The 26,596-nt window shown below is 40.4% G+C and overlaps 1 protein-coding gene across 2 annotated transcripts in view; it reads right to left on the bottom strand.

The window, feature by feature from the left end:
• Window positions 1-26,596, bottom strand: part of SH3RF1 (SH3 domain containing ring finger 1) — a 155,324-nt gene that overhangs the window by 44,055 nt on the left and 84,673 nt on the right. For both annotated transcript variants that reach the window (XM_075860261.1, XM_075860262.1), the window contains exons 3-4: window positions 21,085-21,360; window positions 336-431 (exon numbers count right to left, since the gene is read on the bottom strand). In XM_075860261.1, coding sequence (XP_075716376.1) covers window positions 336-431; window positions 21,085-21,360 — 372 coding nt within the window. The remainder of the gene's footprint in view (window positions 1-335; window positions 432-21,084; window positions 21,361-26,596) is intronic.

Here is a 26,596-nt window from a genome sequence, read left to right as displayed (position 1 = left end):
AATATGTCTTTATGAATCAGCCACAGCAATGTGAGCACTTAGCAGACCTGAAAAAACAAAGAAAAGCCTGTTCTGACATACCTTCACGATGACCATATAAAAGAATTCATTTTCGGCAACAATTGTGGCAACCATGAACTAGTAACTCACATCTATGAATAACGCAGACAAGACACCACATGTGCTTTATTAATGTAGTCAAAACCAATAGCCCAAGAAGTAATAAGTGTCTAAAAAGACAGAAATGGCCATGCTCTGGGTTATGTGAAAACAGGCGTCATGACTCATTCCTAGAAACCAATTCATTTTTCTATCATCCTGGGTGTGTAACTTACCTCCACGTAGGAAATCGGGAATATTCCTATTTTGTCTCCCAGCATTCCTTCTGCCCAGTTTTCATCCACTCTGCGGATTACCGTGAGAATATCATCCTGTAGGGACACATAAATATAATCTCAGCATGCTACAGATATTTCACACAATGTCACAACACAATCCATATGGGCTCACCCAGGAGCTGTACAATGGTGGAAGTGTGAGGTAACCTGGTAATCCAGACACAAATAATGAGGTTCACATGTGCTCCGGTCCTAGACATTTCTGTAGCTTTACTTAGGTCTCCTAGGTCGGGAATCCAGGAATGCTAAAATATTGAAACTCTCCTTGGGTAAAAAAAACTGCGGAAGGCGCAAATCTGCTCACAAATCTCTTCCTTTGGAAGGAAAATATTTGGTCCCAAGGACAAACCTAGCGAATGACTTAGTCTTACCTCGGCACATAAATTATTCTCTCCCACCAGAAAGGTGGGAAATGTATTCAATTTACATTTATGTGCAGTGACACATTTAAGCAATGGCCACATGCTCGTATATGCCGGAATTGCTTAATAATGCCTTACAAATACTGTGAAGTATTTCTTCAGCTATTAAATAACATCTAATAACGCCAAAGACACCTGGAATATGTACTATATAATGTGCAACCCATATAGGTAGATTGCTGAAAGACAAAATATTATTTTGCATTTTTTAATATAGGTCAGTGTTATCTTAGAAGATGCTTTGAGATGACCATAGAGGTAGAGATTATTATGGTTAATGGGGTTTTCAAAGAGCACCAAAGAGAATGCCAGTCATGCCCTAGGCAAAACACAATAACATTTTTGCCTGGATTGCTCCAAAGTTGGTTAAATTCAAACTTTTCTGTAAAAACACAGACCGACAGTTTCCCCCATAACGATGCCAGCCACGCAGAGCTTCCCATAACTGTGCCAGTAATACAGTTCCCGTCATAACTGTGCCAGTAATACAGTTCCCGTCATAACTGTGCCAGTAATACAGTTCCCGTCATAACTGTGCCAGTAATACAGTTCCCCTCATAAGGCTATGTTCACACAGAGTATTTTGCAGGAGGAATATCTGCCTCAAAATTCAGTTTGGAAGTTTGAGGCAGATTTTCCTCTCCCTGCACGCCGATTTTCGCCCGCGGCCATTGAGCGCCGCGGGCATAAAACACTGCAAAATACGCTTTCTCTGCCTCCCATTGAAGTCAATGGGAGGTCAGAGGCGGAAACGCATGAAGATAGGGCATGTCGCTTCTTTTTTCCGCGAGGCAGTTGAAATCAATGGGAGACATTTTCGGGCCGTTTTTGCCGAGTTTTGTGACGCGGTTTCCGCGTCAAAAAACTCGTCAAAATACTCAGTGTGAACATAGCCTAACTGTGCCAGTAATACAGTTCCCCTCATAACTGTGCCAGGCATACAGTGCCCCCTCATAACAGTACCAGCCACACAGTGCACAAGTCGTACTGTTACCACGCAGCATGCCACTCCTCTCCTTTCTGACATGGAATGTACACGTGAGCAGCCACTAGAGGGCATTCTATTTCCTCCACGAAGTGGCTGTGTCCTGAAGAATGGGGGGCAACAAAGAATGGGATTGCGGGCTATAGGTTTTGCACCCCTGCACTATACGAAACAACTTCTCATGAGGAAAATCACTCACATTGTGGCAAATATCTATCTTAGTATGGCCTTCTCCTCAACAAGTGTTCCAATTGTACTGTATCTCCACATTTATGGCTAGCTTAAATAGGACCTGTCACATCTCCTGACATGTCTCTTTTAGTAAATAATTATATTCCCCAAGAAATAACAATTCTTTTTATGGAACTCTAAATTGTCAACTTATTCATACATTTCTAGGAGGAATTTGAGAGGAATGGCACAATACAGAGTCTTAGGAAAATATGTTCCAGAATTATTTACTGAATCAGACATGTCAGGAGAGGTTGACGGCTCCTCGTTAAGTGGGGGTCTTCCTTCTTTAAATTCAGCACAAGGATGTGGCTGCAAGTGTAGTAGACTGCCCAAATATCTAAACTTCTTACCAAGCTGCTACATTCTCATGCCAGCCACGCACACACTACATGATGTCACTGGTGAGAAATGACAACTGGGTCAACTGAACAATATTCACCATGTGGAACAATGAGTGGGAGAATGATGATGTCCCAACCTTCCTAATCGGTTCTAATGTAGTCCAACAGTCCACTGGATCTCATCCAGTTTAGTCACGTGTTGGTCGCTTGGGTCTATACATGGGTAAATGAAGGGTCTTTAGGGTACAATATTGAGTTACAAATCAGCAAACATGCTTATAATGACAATAGCATTTATACTTCAAGATTCCTTTTTTGTAATTGACAATTTCCTATTTTGGGTTCTTATTTTATCCTTTTAATATCATGAGCCTCTTTTAATGGGGATAAATAATGAAGAAGTCTACAACTCATTATCTCAAAGTGCTCTCCAATTGAATCAGTAGCTTTGATTTGGAATAGCACTTCCTCCTCTGAATACTTTCTTGTAATATTAAGGCATCATGCACATGACAAATCTGTATTGTACTCCATCTGCTGCAGTGGTGTGCCTCTGTGACGCGCCATATTCTCCCCTCTAGGAGGGAATATGGCTAAAATACAATATGCGTTGAAGCATGCCACTATTTGTTTTCTCACAGAATCTGTGAGCATAAAAACTCTGTGTGTATCTGGGTGATCACACAAACGAGTGCAAACTCGGACTTGAAATACGGCTCCCTCATAGACTTGTCTGTTGAGAGAGTCATGAAAACGGCCGAAAATAGGACAAGTCCTATTTTTTCACTGGCCCTTCACACGGTCTGTTGAAACGACGTCCGTGTGAGGGCCGTAAAAAAAAACATCCGTCACACAGATTTATACTACGGCCGTCTGAATAAGCCCTAAGTCTAACAACACAGAAGAACAGTATGGGCTCATAGCAGGCTATGTGTGCTGTATTCGGGGTCCGTGTGATAGGGATCCCAAATATAGCCATATACATGGGGCCTAACTTTTAGACATTACTCAAGTTAATGCTTAAGAACGAATTAGTGAGGTGCACACCTTTCACTCTTACCTCTCATGAGTGTTACTTTCTGTAAATAAAGCTATTATACATATCACATTATATGGGCTTACATTGGATATGATGTTATTTCTTATGTATCTGAAACAGTATCACAACAATTTCCCAAATTCACCTTATTACTACAAACAACACTGTTAATAAGACACAGAAGAACATAATTATGGGAAATTATTAAGAAACCTCGGAAATACCAGTATTCTAGGTGTTTACTTCCATTCTTGACAGACTATATAATAAACTATGACTTGTCCAGATTGTGTTCATAAATGCACAACGACTAAATGGAAAAATAATATTGGCTAAACCACTGACCCCAATGCGTCATTACTGTTGTCGCAGAATAACCATTTTCATGGTCAAATGGGGTCATTCTACAAGGAGAGCACCAGACACGACCCCTCAGGCAGAATTTTGGTAGAAATACGATTGCCCCACACTAAGCCAAACGCTTTCCCAGCACCAGACATGCTTCTTCACTGCCAAACCCCAATGATAGAGATAAGTAAAGGAGGTGAAGGTTCTATGCAATGGCCCCTGCATTTTACCACTGAATTTTCACTTGGTCCCCAAAAAACATACATAGTGCTTTCCTGATCTATAAATCTGTCTATGTGAATTTCCTAAATAACCTCAAGGCCTAAATAATAAGCACAAATCATTTTATTTGTGATATATTGCAGGCTATGTATGTCCAAGTAGACTGCCTGCCAAAATCCGATGAGATGAATGATATTTGTTTCGTATCATTATGATATTATCAGCATGCTTAGTATAAGCGGTTTACAGAAAAGCAAACATATAGAAAACAGTATCCAGCATTTAACAGTAGGTCGTCACTCATTTACAATTACAGGCGTGCAGAGGAAATGCATTGACTTACACTTCTGTGTGCTGAACAGTTAGAGAAAAATAAACCAGAAGAAATGGACAAAGAAGAGATAAATGGAATAAAAATCTACTATTACGCAGCATAAACTGGTATGTGGTGGGTGGAGAAAATCACACCGAAGGATTGTTAAGAGAAAGAGGGTCATACAGTGATGGGGGGTACATCTATGGCAGCAAAATAGATAATGCCGTCATAGAAACTACAGCAGAAGAGTCGAGGGCATTGTGAGAGAAGAAGAGCCGATGGTCGTAGAGACTGTGGCAGAAGGCCAGTAGTGTGGACACGATGGCACACATTAAATAGCAGGAGACAGAGCACACACAATACATTAAAAAACAAAGTGCACCAAAACCAATGTAACAGATGGTAACGCATAAACAGGGAAGAAGAAAGGTGTGAATAGAGAGCAGTGGGAAAGAAAGAGATGGGAGAAGAATAATGGGAGTGTAGACAATGAGTTACAGATGCGCACTGCATTCATACATGCTACTGAGGCAGCGACAGAGGAATGGAAAATAAGAGGTGGTAGAGAAAGTGGCCGGAACAGATGTTAAAAGACACCCATAGGTATCGTGAGTGCAAAGATGGTAGCAAAGAAGGTATAGACACAGCCTAAATCCTGACAGAATCCGCTGACACTCCGCCAGAAATCCATGTGAATGGGGTTTTTATACCACATTCTCACCCTCGGGAAAATATCAGTGCAGAACAATGAGCTTGTTTCTGGATCCAGTTGCCAATCAGCAGCAGAAATAGAGTTTAAAAAAAATCCACGTGAAGTGTGAACATAGCCTTGGGCATAAATACTACGGATTTTCCGCAACAGATTTTATTACAGCGTATTACAGTATTCCTATCACAAAATACATGCAGGATAACCAGTATAATGCAAAATATAACATCCTAATTAGATACAAGATAAAATACAGAATATAACATGGAAGACCCCTGGACGCAGAAGGTGGCGAAACACGTGTTGGGGATCAGGGTCCACCGCCTTTGGTCTGTATTCTGTCCTCCTTTTTGTGCCCGTCTAGTCTAATTGTTTTCCCTCACTTGACACTTGTCACTATAGGATGCTGCATTTATTGTTCAGGCACTTTGCTGTATTTACTCATGTATTTTTTTCTGTAGGAGGTGTTTAGTATTTATGTGTGGGGATCCTTGTATCATGGGTTTGTCGTTCCATGTTATATTCTCTATTTTATCTTGTATCTAATAAAGATGTTATATTTTGCATTACATTGGTTATCCTGCCTGTATTTTGTGATAGGAGTATTTGATTTGCTGTTCAGGTGGGATCAATTATTGTTGATTTTTGAGTCCTCTTTTGGAGGAAAAGCGTATTACAGTAGCAGCCAAGTGCATGGAATTTGAACAAATCTCATCCACACGCTGCGTTATAAACCCGCCAAAAAAAGTTGAATAATTTGACCTTTTTTGTAATCTGCAGCATGTTAATTTATGTCGAGGAATGGCTGCTTTCCTGTTGCGGGTTTTCCCCATTGAATTAAACGTGGAGGTAAAACCTGTAACAAATGGCAGATGTTGCGATTATTGCGGCAGAAAAGCTGCGACTCCACTGCAAAGATCGCAACTCAGAAAAATAAAAAATTATACTTACCCAGATCTCTCTGCTCCTGCGCCCAATCCGGCTCCAGGGATGAAGTTTCATCCTATGTGACTGCTGCAGCCAATCACAGGCTGCAGCGGTCACATGGGATGAAACGTTATCTCAGGAGGCCGGGCTGCAGGACGTCAGAGGGACGCTCCGCCATGACTGCAGTAAGTATAGACTTTTTTTCTTTTTACGTGCTGTTTTCACGCAGTGGACATTGCGGCCGAAAAACTGCACCACAATTTTGTGAGGCCTTTTGGCCGGAATTCCCTACAGGCTCCAGGGCGGATAAGCGGTGTGCCTTTACGCAGCGTATCCGCCCTGTATTAACATACCCTAACAGTGAATCAAGGGAGGACCAAACATTTATAATACACAAATAAGGAACACAAATCACACTGTGTGCTAGCAGAATTAGGACTTTGACTGCAGTTTTTCTTTAAAAGGAACACTAAACCTTGAAACGAATGATCAAAGTAAACAGGACATAAACTTGCTTAAACTGTGTGTCAGTCTGTAGGATATTCTGCATGTTTTTGAAACAAACAGTCTCATAGAAATCCTGCAGAGAACATGGGGTTAATTTTCTGCTGATTTCTTCAATGATCAGCTGGCAGAGGGGTGGGGTTTAACAATTTTTGTGTCCTACTGCAGACAGGGCAGAGGAGGCACTGCTCGTGTTGCAGTCAGTTGTCTTGTATTTTTGACAGAAAAAAATAGCGCAGTCTGCCAACAAAAATAGTAGAACCCAATGGGGTTTGTCAGTATTTGTTTGGAAACAGATCCACTACAGTGATCTTGACTTATTTGGGACATGCATTAAAAGCTTATTCTAAAAGTCAACATACAATGTTAATGGAATCTTATCTTTCTATTTTGTGCATTTTAAAACAATCTATTGTTTATAAGCTATTTGTCATGTCAGGGTAATAGCTATAAACATTAGATTGTCCTTGTGGCTTTGAAGATCTCTGCTTGTTGTTATTCAGTATGAACATTCATTGTTTACTTCCAGTGATTAACCCTTTCAGGACACAGCCTGTTTTGGTCCCGTGAACACAGATGATTTTTTCCAAATCTGACATGTATCATTTTATGTGGTAATAACTCTGGAATGCTTTTACCTATCCAAGCGATTCTGAGATTGTTTTCTCGTGACATATTGTACTTTATGTTAGTGAAAAAATTTGGTTGATAAATTCAATATTTATTTGTGAAAAACGTCAAATTTTAGCGAAAATTTGCAAAAATTTGAATTTTTCTACATTTAAATGTATTTGCTTGTAAAACCGACAGTAATACCACACAAAATAGTTACTAGTTAACATCCCCCATATGTCTACTTTATGTTTGCATCTGTTTTTTTTACGTCCTTTTATTTTTCTAGGACGTTACAAGGCTTAGAACTTCAGCAGCAATTTCTCATATTTTCAAGAAAGTTTCAAAAGGCTATTTTTTCAGGGACCAGTTCAGTTCTGAAGTGGCTTTGAGGGTCTTCTATATTAGAAAGTCCCCATAAATCACACATTTTGAAAACTGCACCCCTCAAAGTATTCAAAATAGCATTCAGAAAGTGTTTTAACCCTTTAGGCGTTTCACAGGAATTAAGGCAAATTAGAGGTGAAATTTACAAATTTTATTTTTTTTGCCGAAATTCATTTGTAATAAAAAAAATTCTGTAACACAGAAGGTTTTACCAGAGAAACGCAACTTAATATTTATTGCCCAGACTCTGCAGTTTTTAGAAATATCCAACATGTGGCCCTAGTGTCCTAATGGACTGAAGCACCAGCCTCAGAAGCAAAGGAGCACCTAGTGGATTTTGGGGCCTCCTTTTTTTAGGAATATATTTTAGGCACCATGTCAGGTTTGAAGAGGTCTTGTGGTAACTTAAACAGTCGAAACCTCCCAAAAGTAACCCCATTTTGGAAACTACACCCCTCAAGACATTTTTCTAGGGGTATAATTAACATTTTGACCCCAGTTTTTTTGCAGAATTTAGTGGAATTAGTCTGTGAAGATGAAAATCACCTTTTATTCTGTGGAAACATAGAATGTTTTCATTTTTACAAGGAATAAAGGAGAAAAAGCACCACAACATTTGTTTAGCAATTGTTCCCGATTATGGCAATACCCCATATGTGGTAATAAACTGCTGTTTGGTCCCACTGCAGGGCTCAGAAGGGAAGGAGCGCCTTTTGGATTTTGGAGTACAGATTTTGCTGGATTGGTTTTCAGTGCCTTGTCGGGTTTGCAACACCCCGGAGGGACCAAAACAGTGGAAACCCCCAAAAGTGACCCATTTTGTAAACTACACCGCTCAAGGAAGTTTTCTAGGGGTATGGTGAGCATTTTGACCCCACAGGTTTTTTGTAGAATTTAGTGGAATTAGGCCGTGAAAATGAATATCAACATTTTTGTCCACTAAAATGTTGCATTTTTTAATTTTCACAAGGGATAAAAGACGAAAAGCACCCCTGCATTTGTAAAGCAATCTCTTCCGATTACGGCAATACCCCATATGTGGTCATAAATGTTTTGTTATTAGAAATTAATTAACCCTTTCAGGGCTGATCCTTTTTTGCTTTTTCATTTTAGTTTTTCACTCCCCGCCTTCCAAGAGGCAAATTTTTTTTATTTTTCTGTCAATAGAGTGGTGTGAGGGCTTATTTTTTTGCGGGAAGAGTTGTAGCTTCTATTAACACCATTCAAAGTGCCATAAAATGTACTGGGAAACTGAAAAAAATATATAATTTTGGGGTTTTGTTTTTGAGTCTTTCACCGTGCGGTGTAAACGACAACTTAGTTGCATTCTGCATCTCAATACAATTACGGTGATACCAAATTTATATAGTTTTTTTTTATATTTTATTACTTTTACAAAGAAAAGACTATTTGTTAAAAAAAAAATCACATTCTGACATCCAGAACTTTATTATTTGATTGATTGAGCGGTCTGGGTGCTTATTTTTGGTTTGACGAGCTGTAACTTTTTATTGGTACCATTTTATGGTACATACATCTTCCTGATCACGTTTTATTACATCGTTTTTAGCGCTAAAGAGGCTCTGTCACCAGATTTTGCAACCCCTATCTGCTATTGCAGCAGATCGGCGCTGCAATGTAGATTACATTAACGTTTTTATTTTTAAAAAACGAGCATTTTTGGCCAAGTTATGACCTTTTTTGTATTTATGCAAATGAGGCTTGCAAAAGTACAACTGGGCGTGTTGAAAAGTAAAAGTACAAGTGGGCGTGTATTATGTGCGTACATCGGGGCGTGTTTAATACTTTTACTAGCTGGGCGTTCTGATGAGAAGTATCATCCACTTCTCTTCAGAACGCCCAGCTTCTGGCAGTGCAGATCTGTGACGTCACTCACAGGTCCTGCATCGTGTCGGCACCAGAGGCTACAGTTGATTCTGCAGCAGCATCAGCGTTTGCAGGTAAGTAGCTACATCGACTTACCTGCAAACGCTGATGCTGCTGCAGAATCATCTGTAGCCTCTGGTGCCGATGTGTCCCCGCTCGTCTGACACGATGCAGGACCTGTGAGTGACGACACAGCGTGATCTCTCGAGAACACGCTGTGTCTGCACTGCCAGAAGCTGGGCGTTCTGAAGAGAAGTGGATGATACTTCTCATCAGAACGCCCAGCTAGTAAAAGTAGTAAACACGCCCCGATGTACGCACATAATACACGCCCAGTTGTACTTTTTCTGTAAACACGCCCCGATGTACGCACATAATACACGCCCACTTGGACTTTTACTTTTCAACACGCCCAGTTGTACTTTTGCAAGCCTCATTTGCATAAATACAAAAATGGTCATAACTTGGCCAAAAATGCTCGTTTTTTAAAAATAAAAACGTTACTGTAATCTACATTGCAGCGCCTATCTGCTGCAATAGCAGATAGGGGCTGCAAAATCTGGTGACAGAGCCTCTTAAGGTGACCAAAAAACAGTGATTTTGGCGTTTTAAATTCTTTATTTGTTACAGCGTTCACCGTGCGAAATAAATTATGTTTTACTTTATTCTGCGGGTCGATACGATTACGGCGATACCATATGTATATATTTTTTTTTAAGTTTTGCAGCGTTTGCACATTAAAATTACGTTTCTATAAAATTATTTATTTTCTGAGACACCATATTCTGAGCCGTAACTTTTTAATTTTTTAGTCAAAAAAGCTGTGGGAGGTCTTGTTTTCTGCGGGACGGGTTGTAGTTTTTATTGGTACTATTTTTGGGTAAATGCAACTTTTTGATCACTTTTTATTCTATATCTTGGGAGGGGTAGTGACCAAAAAATAGCGATGCTGACATAGTTTTCCGTTTATTTTGTTTGCGGCGTTCACCGTGCGGAAAAAATAACATTATAGTTTCATAGTTTGGGTCGTTACGAACGCGGTGATACCAAATATGTCTACTTTTTTTTAACGGTTTTATTTTTTTCCTAGAATAAATTACTTATTATAGGAAAACAAAAACTTTTATTTTTACACTTTTATAAAACATTTTTATTAACTTTTTACACTTAATTTTTTTTACCTGCAGCTCTGATCGCTGCTAGAATACATTACACTACCTAGGTAGTGTAATGTATTCCAACAGTCAGTTGACGTCACAGTCACTCTGACAGTTAGTCTACGAGGACCAGCCAGCGGCTGATCCTCATAGGCTTCCATACATGGCAGACCCGGAGGCCGTTGCCTGGTCTCCGGATGCCATCACTAGCGTCAGCAACCCCCACGATTGCATGGGGGCTGCTGATGTGCTACAAATACCCCTAAATGCGGTGATCGCAATCGAGCGCCGCATTTAACGGGTTAATTGCCGAAATCAGCGGCGATGAGCCGCTGATCGGCAACACTGGAGTGTCAGCTGTCGGGGACAGCTGACCTCCCAGTTCCCGATGCACACCTTGTCGACAACAGTGTGCATCGTGAACGACACAGTGACGTCCTGATGGGCTTCAGTCCATGGCAGACACGGAGGCCATTGTTTGGCTTCCGTTTGCCATGCTAACTATCGTCAAACCCCGCGATTTCGGACCGGGGTCTGCCGATATGCTAGAAACCGCTAATATGCGCTGATTGCAACCGATCGCCGCATTTAAGTGGTTAATTCGCCGGAATCAGCGACAAAGGACCGCTGGCCGGCAAGAGTGGAGTGTCAGCTGTCGGGGACAGTTGACCTCCCGATGCACACTGTCGCCGAAACAACTCAGTAACTATACGTCCTCGTGCGGGAAGTAACCTCCTGCGATCACGTATAGTTACTTACTTGTGCGGTTAGGGGTTAAAATTCTGTCCTGGTCATGTGATGGACAGACAGGTGCACAGCTCATTACAGTTAGAGTAAGTCTATTAGAGCTGTGTCTTCTAACGATCCCAGCACCTGTGTCTCCATCACATGACCCTGTAACTATGCCAGCACCTGTGTGTTCATCACATGACCCTGTAACTATCCCAGCACCTGTGTGTCCATCACATGACCCTGTAACTATCCCAGCACCTGTGTCTCCATCACATGACCCTGTAACTATCCCAGCACCTGTGTCTCCATCACATGACCATGGACAGAATTGTATCCACTACAAGTAAACAATGAATATTCCTACTGAATAACAACAAGCAGAGATCTTGAAAACCGTGAAGAATTAATACAGAAAGTATATTGGAAAACTGCATAACATTTAATTATACAAAAAATAACATTATTTGCTAAAAATCGGACAACGCCTTTAAAAGCTACACTGGCATTAGCCTTTTACATTAGTCTCCTTTAAAAGTATTTGTGCTACATGACTCAGGTGTCTGTGACAACAAAGTGATTGAAAATACTTCTTTAAAGATCAGACGTGCGCTGCAGCCATGAGACATGGGACAGACAGAACTACTTCAACTTTTACATAGCAACTCACACTGCTTTGTTGTACTAGCCGGAGGCAGATAAAAAACCTGGACAGTAGAGCATGTTTGTTCTTGCGGGAGGCTGTGCAGCCAGGCACCATTATCCTCCGTGAGACTACTACATGTTTAATAGCTCATAGTGCCAAATAAATATAGCTTAGTGGAAAGACGGCTCCAAGCTTTTATTCTGTAACTGGATGTTATGTGCTACTTAAACATTGCGCCTTTTATCGTGGCACTAAGATAGAGGGAGAACAGTGTTGTCATCACGATAATTATCTAGTCCGTGATGATAGTTTGTACGAAAGATACTACTCCGGGTCACCAAATTACCCTGCTACAGAAATGTACTAATCCAGCCGATGGAAGTTCTGTTGTAAAATAAAGAGATCATTACGGAGGACATTATATCAGTGCTTGGTGTGGATGAGTACTGAAAATGTATAACAGATCATCACAAGACATCCGCTTAGATAACCATAGTTTATAGGCAGAGGCTGCTCTTTTAGAGATATATTCTTACACGTAAAAAATGTACACATTTCCACCTAAAATTAAAGAAATTTCCAGATAAACATTCTCTGATGTCAACTAGTTAATGTATCATCAGAAAATGACCTAAGATTTTAAACATATTTTTAAAGAATTTTTGGTGATGAGTTTTTTATTATTTTTATTTTCCATGTCACTATGTTAAAGAAAACAAAAAATAGAAATCGTCAGTTTTCACTCTGGCCACTGAGCCTAACATTAGACTGACACTTCCTGTTCTGTAGTGATCACTTCTCAGCAGTCACCTCATAAAACCACAGGCAGAATTACAATGAAAGGCAACACCTTTATATAGATAACACGCGATCCACCACTGACAATAGGTGATAGACACCGCCCGCTTCCTATTTTTTAAACACGCAGTTTTCCACAGCAGACATTTCGGCCAAAAAACTGCCCCACAATTTGGTGTGTTTTTTTCGGGCAGAATTACCTGCGGCCGCAAGGGCGTATACGCTGTGTATCTTTACGCAGCGTATCCACCTTGTGTGAACGCAGCCTTATAGGGAAGCTGGGTGACAACTAAAGGGGCTCCTATTGCAGCTGCCATAGAGGATATTCTAGATATACGTAACTAGTTAACTTTGCTATTCATAAAGATGACGTAATGGTTGTGACACAGTTGTTACACTTGGGATTTTAGGAAGTTATCACTTTTAATATCCATATTGCTGGACTTGTCACCTCTTCCGGTCATGGTTCATTTTGGTGATACAAATAATATATCCTATTATAAGTTACTTAGTTACACTAACCTCCAACACATCTACTCGCCAATACAAGGAAGCAATGTCAGAAAAATCTAGGTCTTTAAACTGTCTATACACATAAGATAAAAGTCAGCCGAACTCTTCCATATTGACAGGCTCGGCCAACTCTCTCATTTGTATGGGGGCCGGCCGACAGTCCCACAGCGGCAGATGCCAAGTGAATGAGGGATCGGGCAAGATTTCAATACAGGTGTCTAAAAGCTACTTATTTCAACTGCACGTTTATGGTACAAATACTTGTATTCCCCACGATATATAACAATTCACAAGCATCTTTTCATAGATCTAGGAATTGCTCTGTTATTGCTCCGGGAAATTTATGAATAAATTGACAACTGGGTGCTTCATCTTGTGAACACTCCGAACTGGAAACTGTTGTCAATTTATCCATGAATTTGAAAGTAGAATAACAGAGGAACCGAACAACGGAGAGTTCGAAGAATAGATGTCCCAGAATTGTTATTTTATGAGGAATACAAGTACTTCCTAGAACAGACATGTCAGGAGAGGTGATCAATTATATAAAAGGACTATATACACCTATACAGCTAGAATATAAACTATACAGCTTTCTGCTCCACGAAAAAAAAATACATTTTTTTTTAACTTTTGGGAATTAAAACCCCTACAGTCCCTATAAGGTTACACAGGCACAAGATTATAATAGATAACCCCATTTCTTCATGAACAATAATACTTTGGGATCTAGTACTCCTACCTGTGAGGGCCTGCATTGGTATTGAACATACAATTTTTATAGTGCGAGAGAATGTGTATGACGTGTGTCTGCACAGCAATGTGGAATATGTCAGCGCAATATAATAAAAGGGACTGTTATAATCCATTGATCAAAAGTAATTGATAAGTATTCCATGTGGAGATGAGTCTGTAAAGGAGAAAGCTGCAGATTCAGTCTATGTGTGGCAGTCACAAAATTACTAATCCCACTTCTTGTGTCACTCAGATGGTCTCCATTCCCTTTCTCCAGTACTCAAGTTGTCACATAATAACAGGTTCCCCCGAGGAGTCGCTGGCTGAGCAAGAAAGACTTCCAAGTCAAGGCATATGAGGTATTGCTAAAGGCTTTATGGATTTACTGATGCTTATTTTCCAGAATGTGTTTTTGCTTTGCCACAAGCCAACGAAAACCTGTTTGCTTTGGCATTCCAAGTTGGAAGTACATGAAAAAGCTGTATCTTTTACACAAGTGTATGCCCACACTTACAAGAATGCACCTAACACAAATATCACTACATCCAAGTCAGGCAAAATCCAATGATCACCTAATAAATCTGGATTTGTGTGTCCAGAGGGATTCGTTCCTACAGACATCTACAGTTATCCTCCATTCTCTTTACTATGACAACCCTTTTACATGTATCTTTCTTGATGCAAGAAAGTGACTTTACTTACAATAACTTCATATCATGTCACAGGCAACACATTGCAGTCACATTGCTACAGAGTTACTAACATTAAACTGTAATTCTGTTTTACAAGATTTTAGTTCTTAAATCTACTTAAAAAGTTGAGTAACTTTGCAAATAGTTTAACATTTTTGTTATTAAAATGTAATGTCCTCCCATTGATATACAAAACTGCTCTCAAAATTGTACTGGTTGCCCTTGGAAACAGACTGCAGTTTAGTTCCACTCTGCTGTCAGATGAGTATCTTCCAATTTCTCACAATGCACCCTCTTAGTCATTAAGGCTAGGTTTTATATAATAGTGATTTATATGACGCTCTAAACAAGAATACTTGGTAGTAGAAATAATGACTAAGTATAGGTAGCCATAATGGTCACATTTAATCATTTGACTTATGTACATTTTTCCTAGATCCAGTCACTCCTACTGTTTTAGCGTGTAAACGATGGTCAACAAGGGCTATCCATAAATGAGAAGGCCAGAGATTTTTTTGGCTAATATGGGAACAATTGTTTCTGTTCTAGCAAATGTTCCACTCTCATGTCACCCAAAGCTCCCGTTAAGCTTGATGGAGGACTTTTAACGGATCCGAAATGTTGCTACGCTACAGTATAAGCAAAATGGTTTGGATTTTTGTGAGACCTAAATAAAATTTAAACCTAACTTACATAAACAAATCTGGAGTGCTGTTCTCTTTTGAATATGTATGTCTCCAAAATGACTGTCATTCAGATAATTATTTGAATGTCACCTTGATAAAAGTGGGAATGAAAGCATGTAAGCCCAGCATAAGATACTCGTGCACAGAAATGATTCGTGGTCTTTTGAAGAAGACCTTGTCAGTTACCAATAGGTAACAAATTAGTTTCTGTATATACAATATATGTGGGGTCAAATGTCACGATCACCCCAAAAATAACTATTTTCAATTCAAAAGTTAACATTGTTAAGATGGCAGTGGGATAGGGTAGCATACATCTTATGTAAGACTACTGGTATAATACATAATTATAATAATAAGATCAATCCAACATTAAACATCTTATAGACAATGGGGGAGATCTATCAGGACTGATGCAAACAAAAAGTTGAGTAGTTGCTCAAGACAACCAATCAGGTTGCTGCTTTCATTTGCCAAAGGGCTTCTGAAAAAAGAAAGGTAAAATTTGACTGGTTGCCAATGGCAACTACTCTACTTTTCCGTTTCACCTCTTTTGATACATCCTCCGATTTAAGCAATTCTTGACTTTGGCGTACTCTGTAGAACGGCCCAAGGGTAAAAGCCCACCTTTCCAGCTTTACCCAGAGCTGATACACCCATACTAACAGAGCAGGTGGGCATAAATTCCTGCAGCTACACATAAATAAGGGAAGGATTTTATGGCCTAAAACTTCCTCTTTGGCGTCCGTTCTCTAGTTCAGATTCACTTTTCTGTGTTATCCTGAGAGACAAAGAGTTACAGTTCAGTTACCGTATGTAAAATGTCCTAAAGAGAGTTCACATGAATGCAGTGTGGGTGGCATATGAACAATAATTTCACCGAAAATTAGAATATCCAGCAAGAAGTAACTTGTACGTGTATGTTTTGATTTAATGGCGTATTTGTCTCTGATTATGGTCTATTTTTCACAATCTATAAACATTACTGTAAACTGAAAAACAATCAGATAAAAGGCGCGCCAGCAGGTGTGTCACGGCATCAAAAAGACTGGAATCGCTGTCCTAAGGGGCTCTTGTTCTCTCCTTCACTGTGCGTGTTTGTACGTTATTTATACATATGACTAGCAGAGTATTACTAAGTGATCATTGTTTTAATCTTATTGTTCTTTCTTTTCCATCACTGTAGAATTGTAAAACACAAGGATACATATTAATCTCCGGTGGGCTGAGGTGTACCAGAAATTCCTATTTCCTGCAGCCATTTAATTTTTATCAGGTCCGTCCCACAGCTCTGGCAGTAGTCGGTCCTGGTGTTGCTTTTAGCCCATGCCACATTCACCAATAGGTCGTGATTAATGTGGCGCATGCTGCCCGGGGGAGAGATACTGGCACACAGCTCACACAGTGCACTAGTATTCATAAATCTCCCTTATTGTTCATGCCTCGTGTTTAGTGTACGATAATCCGAGAAGACTACATGTGGGGCAATATAAATGCTTGGTATTTCATGTGATACAAACGTTTTGTATCATAAGAAATATATATTTTTGTATCTGCCCTCATATCGAAAACCGCTCCTCGTATTATGGACAAATCTTAATGTTTATGGCTAACTTTACAAGCAGGGCTGTGGAGTCGGTAAGGCCTCATGCACACGACCGTAAAAACACCCGTTATTGCGGGTCGTAATTACGACCCGCAATAACGGGCTCATAGACTTCTGTTAGCCACGGGTACCTTCCCGTTTTCTCACAGGAAGGTGCCCGTGCCGTTAAAAAAATAGAACATGTTCTATTTGTCTATTTTACGTGCCGTGCTGCTATACTTTATAATGGCAGCACGGCTCGGAAAAGCGGCCGGCTGCCCGTGGCCGGCCGTGCTCGTAATTATGAGTCGTAATTACGAGCACGGTCGTGTGCACGAGGCCTAATTTCCGACTAAGGCCTCATGCACACGAACGTATTTTTGTCCTCCCGTAAATACTGGCGGAAATACGGGTCCGGTGTCAGACGTATTCGACCCGTATTGCACCAGTATTTACGGACCCGTGCCCGTAAATACGGGTCCGGTGTCACCCGTATTCCACCCGTATTTCCGTGCACGTTTTCGCTGCAAAATTGCACTGCACTAATCGGCAGCCCCTTCTCTCTATCAGTGCAGGATAGAGAGAAGGGGCAGCCCTTTCCGAGGTAAAAGTAAAAGAAATTCATACTTACCCGTTGCCTTGGTGACGCGTCCCTTACTTGACATCCAGCCCGACCTCCCTGGATGACGCAACAGTCCATGTGACCGCTGTAGCCGGTGATTGGCTGAAGCGGTCACATGGGCTGAAAACGTCATCCCGGGAGGCCGGACTGGAGGAAGAAGCAGGGAGTTCTGGGTAAGTATTTTTTTTACAGGTTGATCTATATTGTGATCGGTAGTTTCTGTCCAGGGGGCTGAAAAAGTTACTGCCGATCAGTTAACTCTTTCAGCACCCTGGACAGTGACTATTTACTGACGTCGCCTAGCAACGCTCCCGTAATTACGGGTGCACACACGTAGTTACCCGTAATTACGGGAGCCCCATAGACTTCCATGGGCCTGCCTGTGCCGTAATTACGGCCTAAAATAGGACATGTTCTATATTTTTCAACGTCCCAGGCACATACGGGGAGGTACCCGTGGCCAATAGAAGTCTATGGGCCCGTAATTACGGCCTGTGATTACGGGCGTTTTTACGTTCGTGTGCATGGGGCCTTACACCGACTCCTCTATTTTTCCAGAGTCCGACTCGGAGTCCAAACTTTTCATAAAAGCCTCGTACAATAAGGGTATGTTCACACGCACTCTTTTCAAACATAATTCGGCCTGAAAAAACGGCTCCATTACGCCTACAAACATCTGCCCTCTGCTTTCAATGGGTTTTACGATGTTCTGTTCCCACGAGGTGTAATTTTACGCGTCGCTGTCAAAAGACGGCGCGTAAAAAGACGCCCGCGTCAAAGAAGTGCATGTCACTTCTTGGGACATTTTTGGAGCCGTCTTTCATTGACTCCATTGAAAAACAGCTCCAATTACGTCCGTAAAATACGCCACGAAAAACGCGAGTAGTTACAAAAACATCTGAAAATCAGGGGCTGTTTTCAAGGGAAAAACAGCTCCTGATTTTCAGACGTTTTTTGAGCAACTCGCGTTTTTCGCAGCGTTTTTGCTGCATTTTTTACGGCCGTTGGGGCCATGTTGGGGCCGTGTAAGAGGACCCTTATATTGATAGAACATCACAATACCAAATTTGTAAATTTTTCTAAATTCCTATGAAAGTCAATATGCAACAAGCCGCATTTGATAAATTAATACAATATTAATAATATATAATATTTTTATTTTGAAGCCAGAGTTGGAGTTGGTACATTTCTACCAAATGACTTCACCCAAAACTGACCCCCAAATCTGACTCCACGACTCCAAAGACCTGTTTACAGTAAGATTGCACGGAACAGATCAATTTATAGAATTCCGTCTTCTTCTAATCTGACAAGAAATGTATGGCCTTTTTTTAGTGTGCCAGTTGGTGTAGTAATATTTATTAGTTCAATTAAAGCGGTTATCCATGCTTTTTTTATGTATATCTGGCCCTCTTATTTATCAAGAATTCAGGGGCTACCACAAGACATGTTATAACAAATATGACATACAATACTGACGGTATGTGACATGACTGCATCGGGGATGACTCTGGTTATGGGTGTACCACACAATGCAGATACAATGAGAGAGTCTATGTTTACATGCAGCGGTGCTAAGATCAGTGTGCGACATGGGAAATAGGGAGAGTGTATTTTACCTAAAAAAAAATTGGGAAAGCCCTCGTATTCGTAGTGATGAAAACAGGAAAACCCTTTGAACATTCAACATGCCTAATACAAGATAACTGAACTAAAGTCCAAGATAACTGAACACTACTAATATACAGTTTCATTAAAACTCACCTAGACCACAAGAAAATAAAGTCTTGACAACCATTTAAAGTCATATGCAGAAATAGGAAGCCCCTAGCACCTGCATGTCTGGAACAACAAAACAAACTTCTATGTGTAAGAGCAAGAACAAACCCAGAAAAAAGCCGAAACAAACACATGGGATCTAAAGACAACAGTGCCTTCACCATGCCCGAATGCAGAGCTTTCCCCTGCTGGGTAGAGGTTATTCTCAGTTCACCAAACTCCTCACTAATGTGTGATTATTTTTGGTCTTTACGGATCTTTCTTGATCAATGAAGTGAAAGGATGCCCCATAAGTGCGCAGAATAAAAACGTAGTCCCAAAAAAACATCAATGTACTAGAGTTTTTACATGTGTCTTTTACATATTGTACATTAAAGGGTGACTAAACGTTCATCAAACTTCTGACATGTCATAGTGACATGTAAGAAGTTTGGATTGGTGGGGGTCCGAGCACTGAGACCCCCACCAATTGCTAAAACGAAGCGGCAGAAGCCAATAAACAAAAGTAACAATGTTTCTGGGGAGAGTGGAGAAAGCAATCCCCTTAACCCTTTCACTGTCAAGGACATATGTAATATGGCTTGACTTTATATGATTGTCGCGATTAGAATAAAGGGGCTAAAGCGTAAAGTTTGGTAATATCAGGCTCATTTGAAGTCGGGGAGCGGGAAGAAAAGTCTTTCTTTTCCGGTTTTGGGTCATCCTTTTTTGGTTTGTCTTCCCCTGTACTGCCTTCCAAAGACCCCCAGGGGTAGAGTGCCTGGGCTTTTCTTCATGTTATCACCCCTCTTACCAATATGAGAAGATATGTGCTCTTGTAGTTGCGCAGTTAGGGTATGTTCACACGCAGTGACCAAAAATGTCTGAAAATACGGAGCTCTTTTCAGGTGAAAACAGCTCCCGATTTTCAGACGTTTTTGTAGCAACTCGCGTTTTTCGCGGCGTATTTTACGGACGTTATTGGAGCTGTTTTTCAATGGAGTCAATGAAAAACGGCTCCAAAAAGTCCCAAGAAGTAACATGCACTTCTTTTTTGCGGGCGTCTTTTTACGCGCCGTCTTTTGACAGCAACGCGTAAAATTACACCTCGTGGGAACAGAACATCGTAAAACCCGTTGAAAGCAGAGGGCAGATGTTTGTAGGCGTAATGGAGCCGTTTTTTCAGGTGTAATTCGAGGCGTAAAACTCCCATATACACATATAATCGCCCCCTGTGCCTAATCGACTATCTGTCGACTCCATGACTCAAATGTTTACTGACATCTAGATCGCAGAGACTTTTGGTCAAATATGAACTCTGCAAATCATGAACTTCGATTTTTAGGAGAAGTTGTGTGTCGACGGCTTTGCTCGGGCTAGACTTTCAGACATGTGATGCATTTTTTTACACCCTGTTAGACTTTAATGCAAAATTGCATGAAGGCACCAATGAGGATAAAGTGCTGGGTGGCATTTTGACAATCTGTAAAGTGTCTACTTTCATTTAATACATGGGTATAGAGGTATAATATGATTTTTTTATTTTATAATTAAGGTTTTATATGTGTATGTCAAAAGTGTGAAAATTGCTGCGGCAGCGAAAGGGTTAAACCACATATGATATTAACCTATTTATTATAACTTATATCTTTTAGGTATATTTTGCCATTTACTACCTACAGCTCATGTCATCTATCAGTAGGTATGCGTTTTGTCTATCAGCGAGAAGACATGACAAAGAAATATTCACATATCTTAAATCTGGTCTAATTGACCTTACTAAGTGAACCATCACTAATCTCTACAGCTAGGGTTTCTTATCATTTTCCTACCTTTGAAAAGGGCAAGCAATCCTTGTCAGCTTCCTTGTCTTTCACTTCAAAGTCATAAAGTGCTTTACATTGAGGTGGAGGTTGAGGTAAAGGCTTTATAATCTGCACAAAGTTGGTTGGGAAGAAGCCATGGACTCCATTGATTTCTCCGTGGTACCAATTCTCATCAACCTGACGGCGAAGCACAATGATGTCGCCTTTGTTAAATTTCAGATCCCCGGGTTCTTTTCCCTCGTAGTTGTACAAAGCTTTGGCACACGGTAACTGAGGTACACCCTGAAAACAAAAGGACATAATAACATGAAGACATTGACATTGAAGTACAGCCTAGATTTCCAATCCTATAATAATATATTCATCGATCGCCATGTTAACATGTAGACTAGACATATGTCCACTTCTCACCTGAACCATAACTAAGCTGTATGTATCATCTATATACTATATTTTACCTATCAACATGTATGGCAGAAAAAGTAGCGGTACCGTCATAAAAAAGGATGTACCCACTCAAGAACTTGTCCTATTCAGGACCTGTCATGTATAAAATTTGACAAATTTTACCGAGAATTAACTTTATTCATCAGGAAATGGTAAGGGTGAAAATGTAAAATAGATTTCAGCTGTGGGTGGCCCCCTGTGAATATTTGGGGTAAACTCTCCACAACACATTGATGCCAGTGGCCCAAAAGAAATCTGTGAAACATCCATCATCATCCATTATGCTTTCCTTTTCATGCATATGACAGAAAGGCTGTATGGTGGCATTTAAAGTTCTGTATGGCTTTATCAGATGCCATATGTCTGGATCAATGGATGCAATGCTTCTAGGGTAGTCAAATTCCGTATATACGGCGAAAGGTGGTGTACACCAAGATTTCTTTTTTGTTCTGGGAAATTCATATCAAATCCAACAGAAAATTACCTGTATGAGCGTGGATGAAAATCAGATGGCATATATAAGATGTCAATAAATTTGTAAATACGGCTGGGTGCATGTGGCCTAAAACGTGGCTCTAATGTAAATATAGCTTAAAGAGGCTCTGTCACCAGATTTTGCAGCCCCTATCTGCTATTGCAGCAGATCGGCGCTGCAATGTAGATTACAGTAACGTTTTTATTTTTAAAAAACGAGCATTTTTGGCCAAGTTATGACCATTTTCGTATTTATGCAAATGAGGCTTGCAAAAGTACAACTGGGCGTGTTGAAAAGTAAAAGTACAACTGGGCGTGTATTATGTGCGTACATCGGGGCGTGTTTACTACTATTACTAGCTGGGCGTTGTGTATAGAAGTGTCATCCACTTCTCTTCACAACGCCCAGCTTCTGGCAGTGCAGCACTGTGACGTCACTCACAGGTCCTGCATCGTGTCGGCACCAGAGGCTACAGATGATTCTGCAGCAGCATCGGCGTTTGCAGGTAAGTCGATGTAGCTACTTACCTGCAAATGCTGATGCTGCTGCAGAATCATCTGTAGCCTCTGGTGCCGACACGATGCAGGACCTGTGAGTGACGTCACAGTGCTGCACTGCCAGAAGCTGGGCGTTCTGAAGAGAAGTGGATGATACTTCTATACACAACGCCCAGCTAGTAAAAGTAGTAAACACGCCCCGATGTACGCACATAATACACGCCCAGTTGTACTTTTACTTTTCAACACGCCCAGTTGTACTTTTGCAAGCCTCATTTGCATAAATACGAAAATGGTCATAACTTGGCCAAAAATGCTCGTTTTTTAAAAATAAAACCGTTACTGTAATCTACATTGCAGCGCCGATCTGCTGCAATAGCAGATAGGGGCTGCAAAATCTGGTGACAGAGCCTCTTTAAGTTTATTAACCACTTAAAGTGTAGCTAAATGTTTGACAAACTTCTGACATGTCATAGTGACATGTCAGAAGTTTGGATTGGTGGGGGTCCGAGCACGGAGACCCCCACCAATTGCTAGAACGCAGCAGCTGAAGTGCTCGTGTGAGCGCTCGCCGCTTCGTGTCTGTTCGGCTTTTTCCGGAAAGGAGATATATCGGAGTACGGGCTCATAAACTTTCTATTGAGCCCGTACTCCGATACATTTCTTTTTGGAAAAAGCCGAACAGACACGAAGCGACTGAGCGCTCACACGAGCGCTTCAGCTGCTTCGTTCTAGCGATTGGTGGGGGTCTCACTGCTCAGACCCCCAATAATCCAAACTTCTGATATGTCACTATAACATGTCAGAAGTTTGTCAAACGTTTAGATACACTTTAATAAAAAGGACTTTATCTACACTGCAAAATCAGCCATCAGCTTTATCATAAATACACCTAAGTATGGCGTCCTGTGCACACAGTGAGTCAAGATATTATCAAGCTTGATTTTTAAAACTAGAAACTGTGACTGGTTTGTATAAATTGAGGAGATTTTGTATAAATTGAGGAGATTTTGTACAGCCGATCACCTATAGTAAACACTGAATTTGATGTGGGAAATAGTTATCCCAGCTCGACTGTCAGAATGTGCTCTCCATATGTTCTCAACAAATTCACTGCTATTATATGAATGACTAGGCCTTCGGAGGTTGTGTTATTCCATAAACAAGGATCTAAGAGAGAACTGTCCACTTAGCTTTCAACACCACAAGCTTTTTCCAATGGAAGGAAATCTATAGCAGATCTTCTTTGCAGCGGCAAACTTGAAAGTACATAATACAGTATCAACTTCCCAAATTCATTAATTTTACAGCATCTAACCAAGCTTTCCAAATCTGGCGGATGTCCGATTCCACATGTGGTGGTGGAAATAGAGGCACTAAGTTACCATATGCACTTCATGCTTATGTATTCATCCCTTGTGTAGTCACAATTAATCACAAAGGTTACATTAAAGCTGTTGTGAGATTACCTATACAGGAAATATTGCTATCGATACAAGGCACATTATACTACTATGCTAAAACCACAACTGATGACACACAAATTACTAATACAACACACTAGGAGAAATCTTATCGGTGAGAACTGATGTCTGCACGATGTACATTATTAATTTTAACCATCCCGTTCAACAGAAATGTAATAGTACATATGTACCGGAAATCCCGGCAACACACCATTGGCCAACGTCTACATCAGGCTGGACAAATTCCTGGTGGCCAATGTGGCTTTAAATTTACCGCTTGAATCTCTCAAGTTTTGGTGTGATTTCTACTGATATCTTAGAAACGTCTAATTCCAGTCCACTGAAAAGTCATACAGGTTTGTGGAGTCGTCTAACTGAATCCTATAGGATTATGACCATTCTTGGTCTGCATTAGTTTAAGTTTACACAATTGCCTGTGGACCTGAATTTTGTTTCCTACGATAGCAATATTAATATCAATTATGTGTCAATTGTCATGACCGGACAGTTATAACTATAGTTGCTTTGCGTAAACCAGCAAAACAGTCAACATTAAAAATATTGCTTATCATTTACGAAACTTTGTTTAAAAGAATCGAACAATGTATCATGTAGGCCTGGAAGATTATCATTCTGCTCATTCGGTAAAAACAGAAGTCTTCGTACTGGGCAATCGCATCACGTTAACAGATTATTCCTGGCCAGCTCAGCGCATTCCAGCTCAGATAAACCATCCAAATATCCATATCATCCTGGTATCATGTTTGCTCCTTATAACTATCCTAAAAGTATTCCCCTCTAACATCTTTCAATTAGGTTTTAGCTTTCACCTTTTAATTATAAAAAAAAAACAAAAAAAATTCTTAAAATTTTTTCCTCCAAAAAGAAATCACTGGAGCTATAAAACCAGTGACTACGAAAACAGATACTTAGGCTTCACATACATCATTGAATCGGTAAGTTTCTGTTTAGACTAAAACGGAACAATGTATCTCTAGTATCCCACAGTTCATTAGTAAAAGGGCTCATGCACATGGGCATGGGGCCTGTACAGCAGTGCACGGAGGCTGTATAGCTTCTTTGTACGGTGCCGTGCAGTCTCCGTTCAATGCCGTACAGGCTCTGTTGGATATTCTCCGAGATACAATGCTTCTAGGGGACAATAGCTATGTACATACAGCCTCCAATGGAGAATGCAATGATTTTTTTTTTCTGTAAAAACAAAACACTCTTTGCCTCTGTATTGAATCTGAGTAGAGGTCTCATGGACCTATATGGCAGTTCTCTTCCACACACAGGATCACTATAATGACAATCACATCTAAGTTCATGAACAGTGATCTAATCGGTATTGGGGTTATCCTGCGTGTTAGATACACACAGGATCCGCACTCAGCCAAGCCGTCAGTTCAGCTGAACTGACGGATTCGGCTAAGAGTGCACGATACTGCTTCTATGTAAAAACAAAAAGAAAAAATTATATAAAATTCAACCCAACATAGATTTAACTTTAAAAAAAAATGCCTGCAAAAGGTGTACATAGCCTTTCAGTTATTTCCTTTAAACTTGATATATATCAGATAAATATATTGCATATGTTGTGCTGCACATAACACATTTATAGGTTCCCTATTCTAATGAAAAGATGTGTTGTATAGATAATGAAGTGGTCGGTATGCAGGCTACACATGTAACTATTTTTTCGAGCCAACTCAGACGGCCTTATTGACTAATTTGACGTTGAAACGGATATAGAATCTCTGCAAGGCTCCGTGGCAGCTCAATGGTACATGTCTAATAAAGACAGACATGGGAAGCTAAATCCATTTGGTTGTTCACAGGTTGGCCTATTGAGAGCAGATTCTACCTCTTTCTATGTCCTTGTTTCAAATTTGCACTTTTCTGTGTAAGGGAAAAAAAATTCTTTCCTTCAATAGACGCATTGAGATGCATATTCCTTCTCCCTCAAAGAGTTCTGAAAGAGTCATTCACGAGCTCTGCTAAGATCTGGACTGCAATCCAAGTTTTTAACAAATGAGACCATGGCTATCTGTAGGCCGGACACATCCTCTACGCATGTTTATCTGAAAACTGGAGGCCTCATCCTTTGCTGAAATTTCACACTTAAAGCTAAACAGTTAAATCTGCCAAATTAATTGGCACCAGAAATTTATTTCGGCTGGCAATTATACCATCTCTAGGATCAGCATAAAGTGTAAAAGTTCAGCAGACGACGAGACCTTTACCAACAATGTAACAGTCCAGTTTACAGCCTGGACTATTCTGGAAACTGTCAGCATTCAGTTTTACTTGTAGATTACTGCTGCAGGTCGGCCATCTGATGAGACAAATGTTACAAATGTTGTCACTTCCAGGACAACACGAAACAGTGCCAGGCTTTCCCATATGACAGGCAATTTCACGTCTGTTCAAGCAAAGTCTGCAATACAGCCCTAGGCTCTGCCTGCCACCTGCACAGAACGTAGACACTGGTAAGTGACAATGACTGGCAGTCATGGTGCCCTCACGACTCCTGTTTCCATGAATAAAATTTTCCAATACAAATTCAACTAGCAAAAACAAGATTATATTTTGCTATATAAGTCTTTAAGAATATTGTTAAAGGGGTTTTC

The sequence above is a fragment of the Rhinoderma darwinii genome, chromosome 1, assembly GCF_050947455.1.
Source record: "Rhinoderma darwinii isolate aRhiDar2 chromosome 1, aRhiDar2.hap1, whole genome shotgun sequence".
Taxonomy (NCBI): Eukaryota; Metazoa; Chordata; class Amphibia; order Anura; family Rhinodermatidae; genus Rhinoderma; species Rhinoderma darwinii.
Note: the sequence above shows the minus strand (reverse complement) of the source record. Positions and strands in the feature narration are given on the sequence as shown.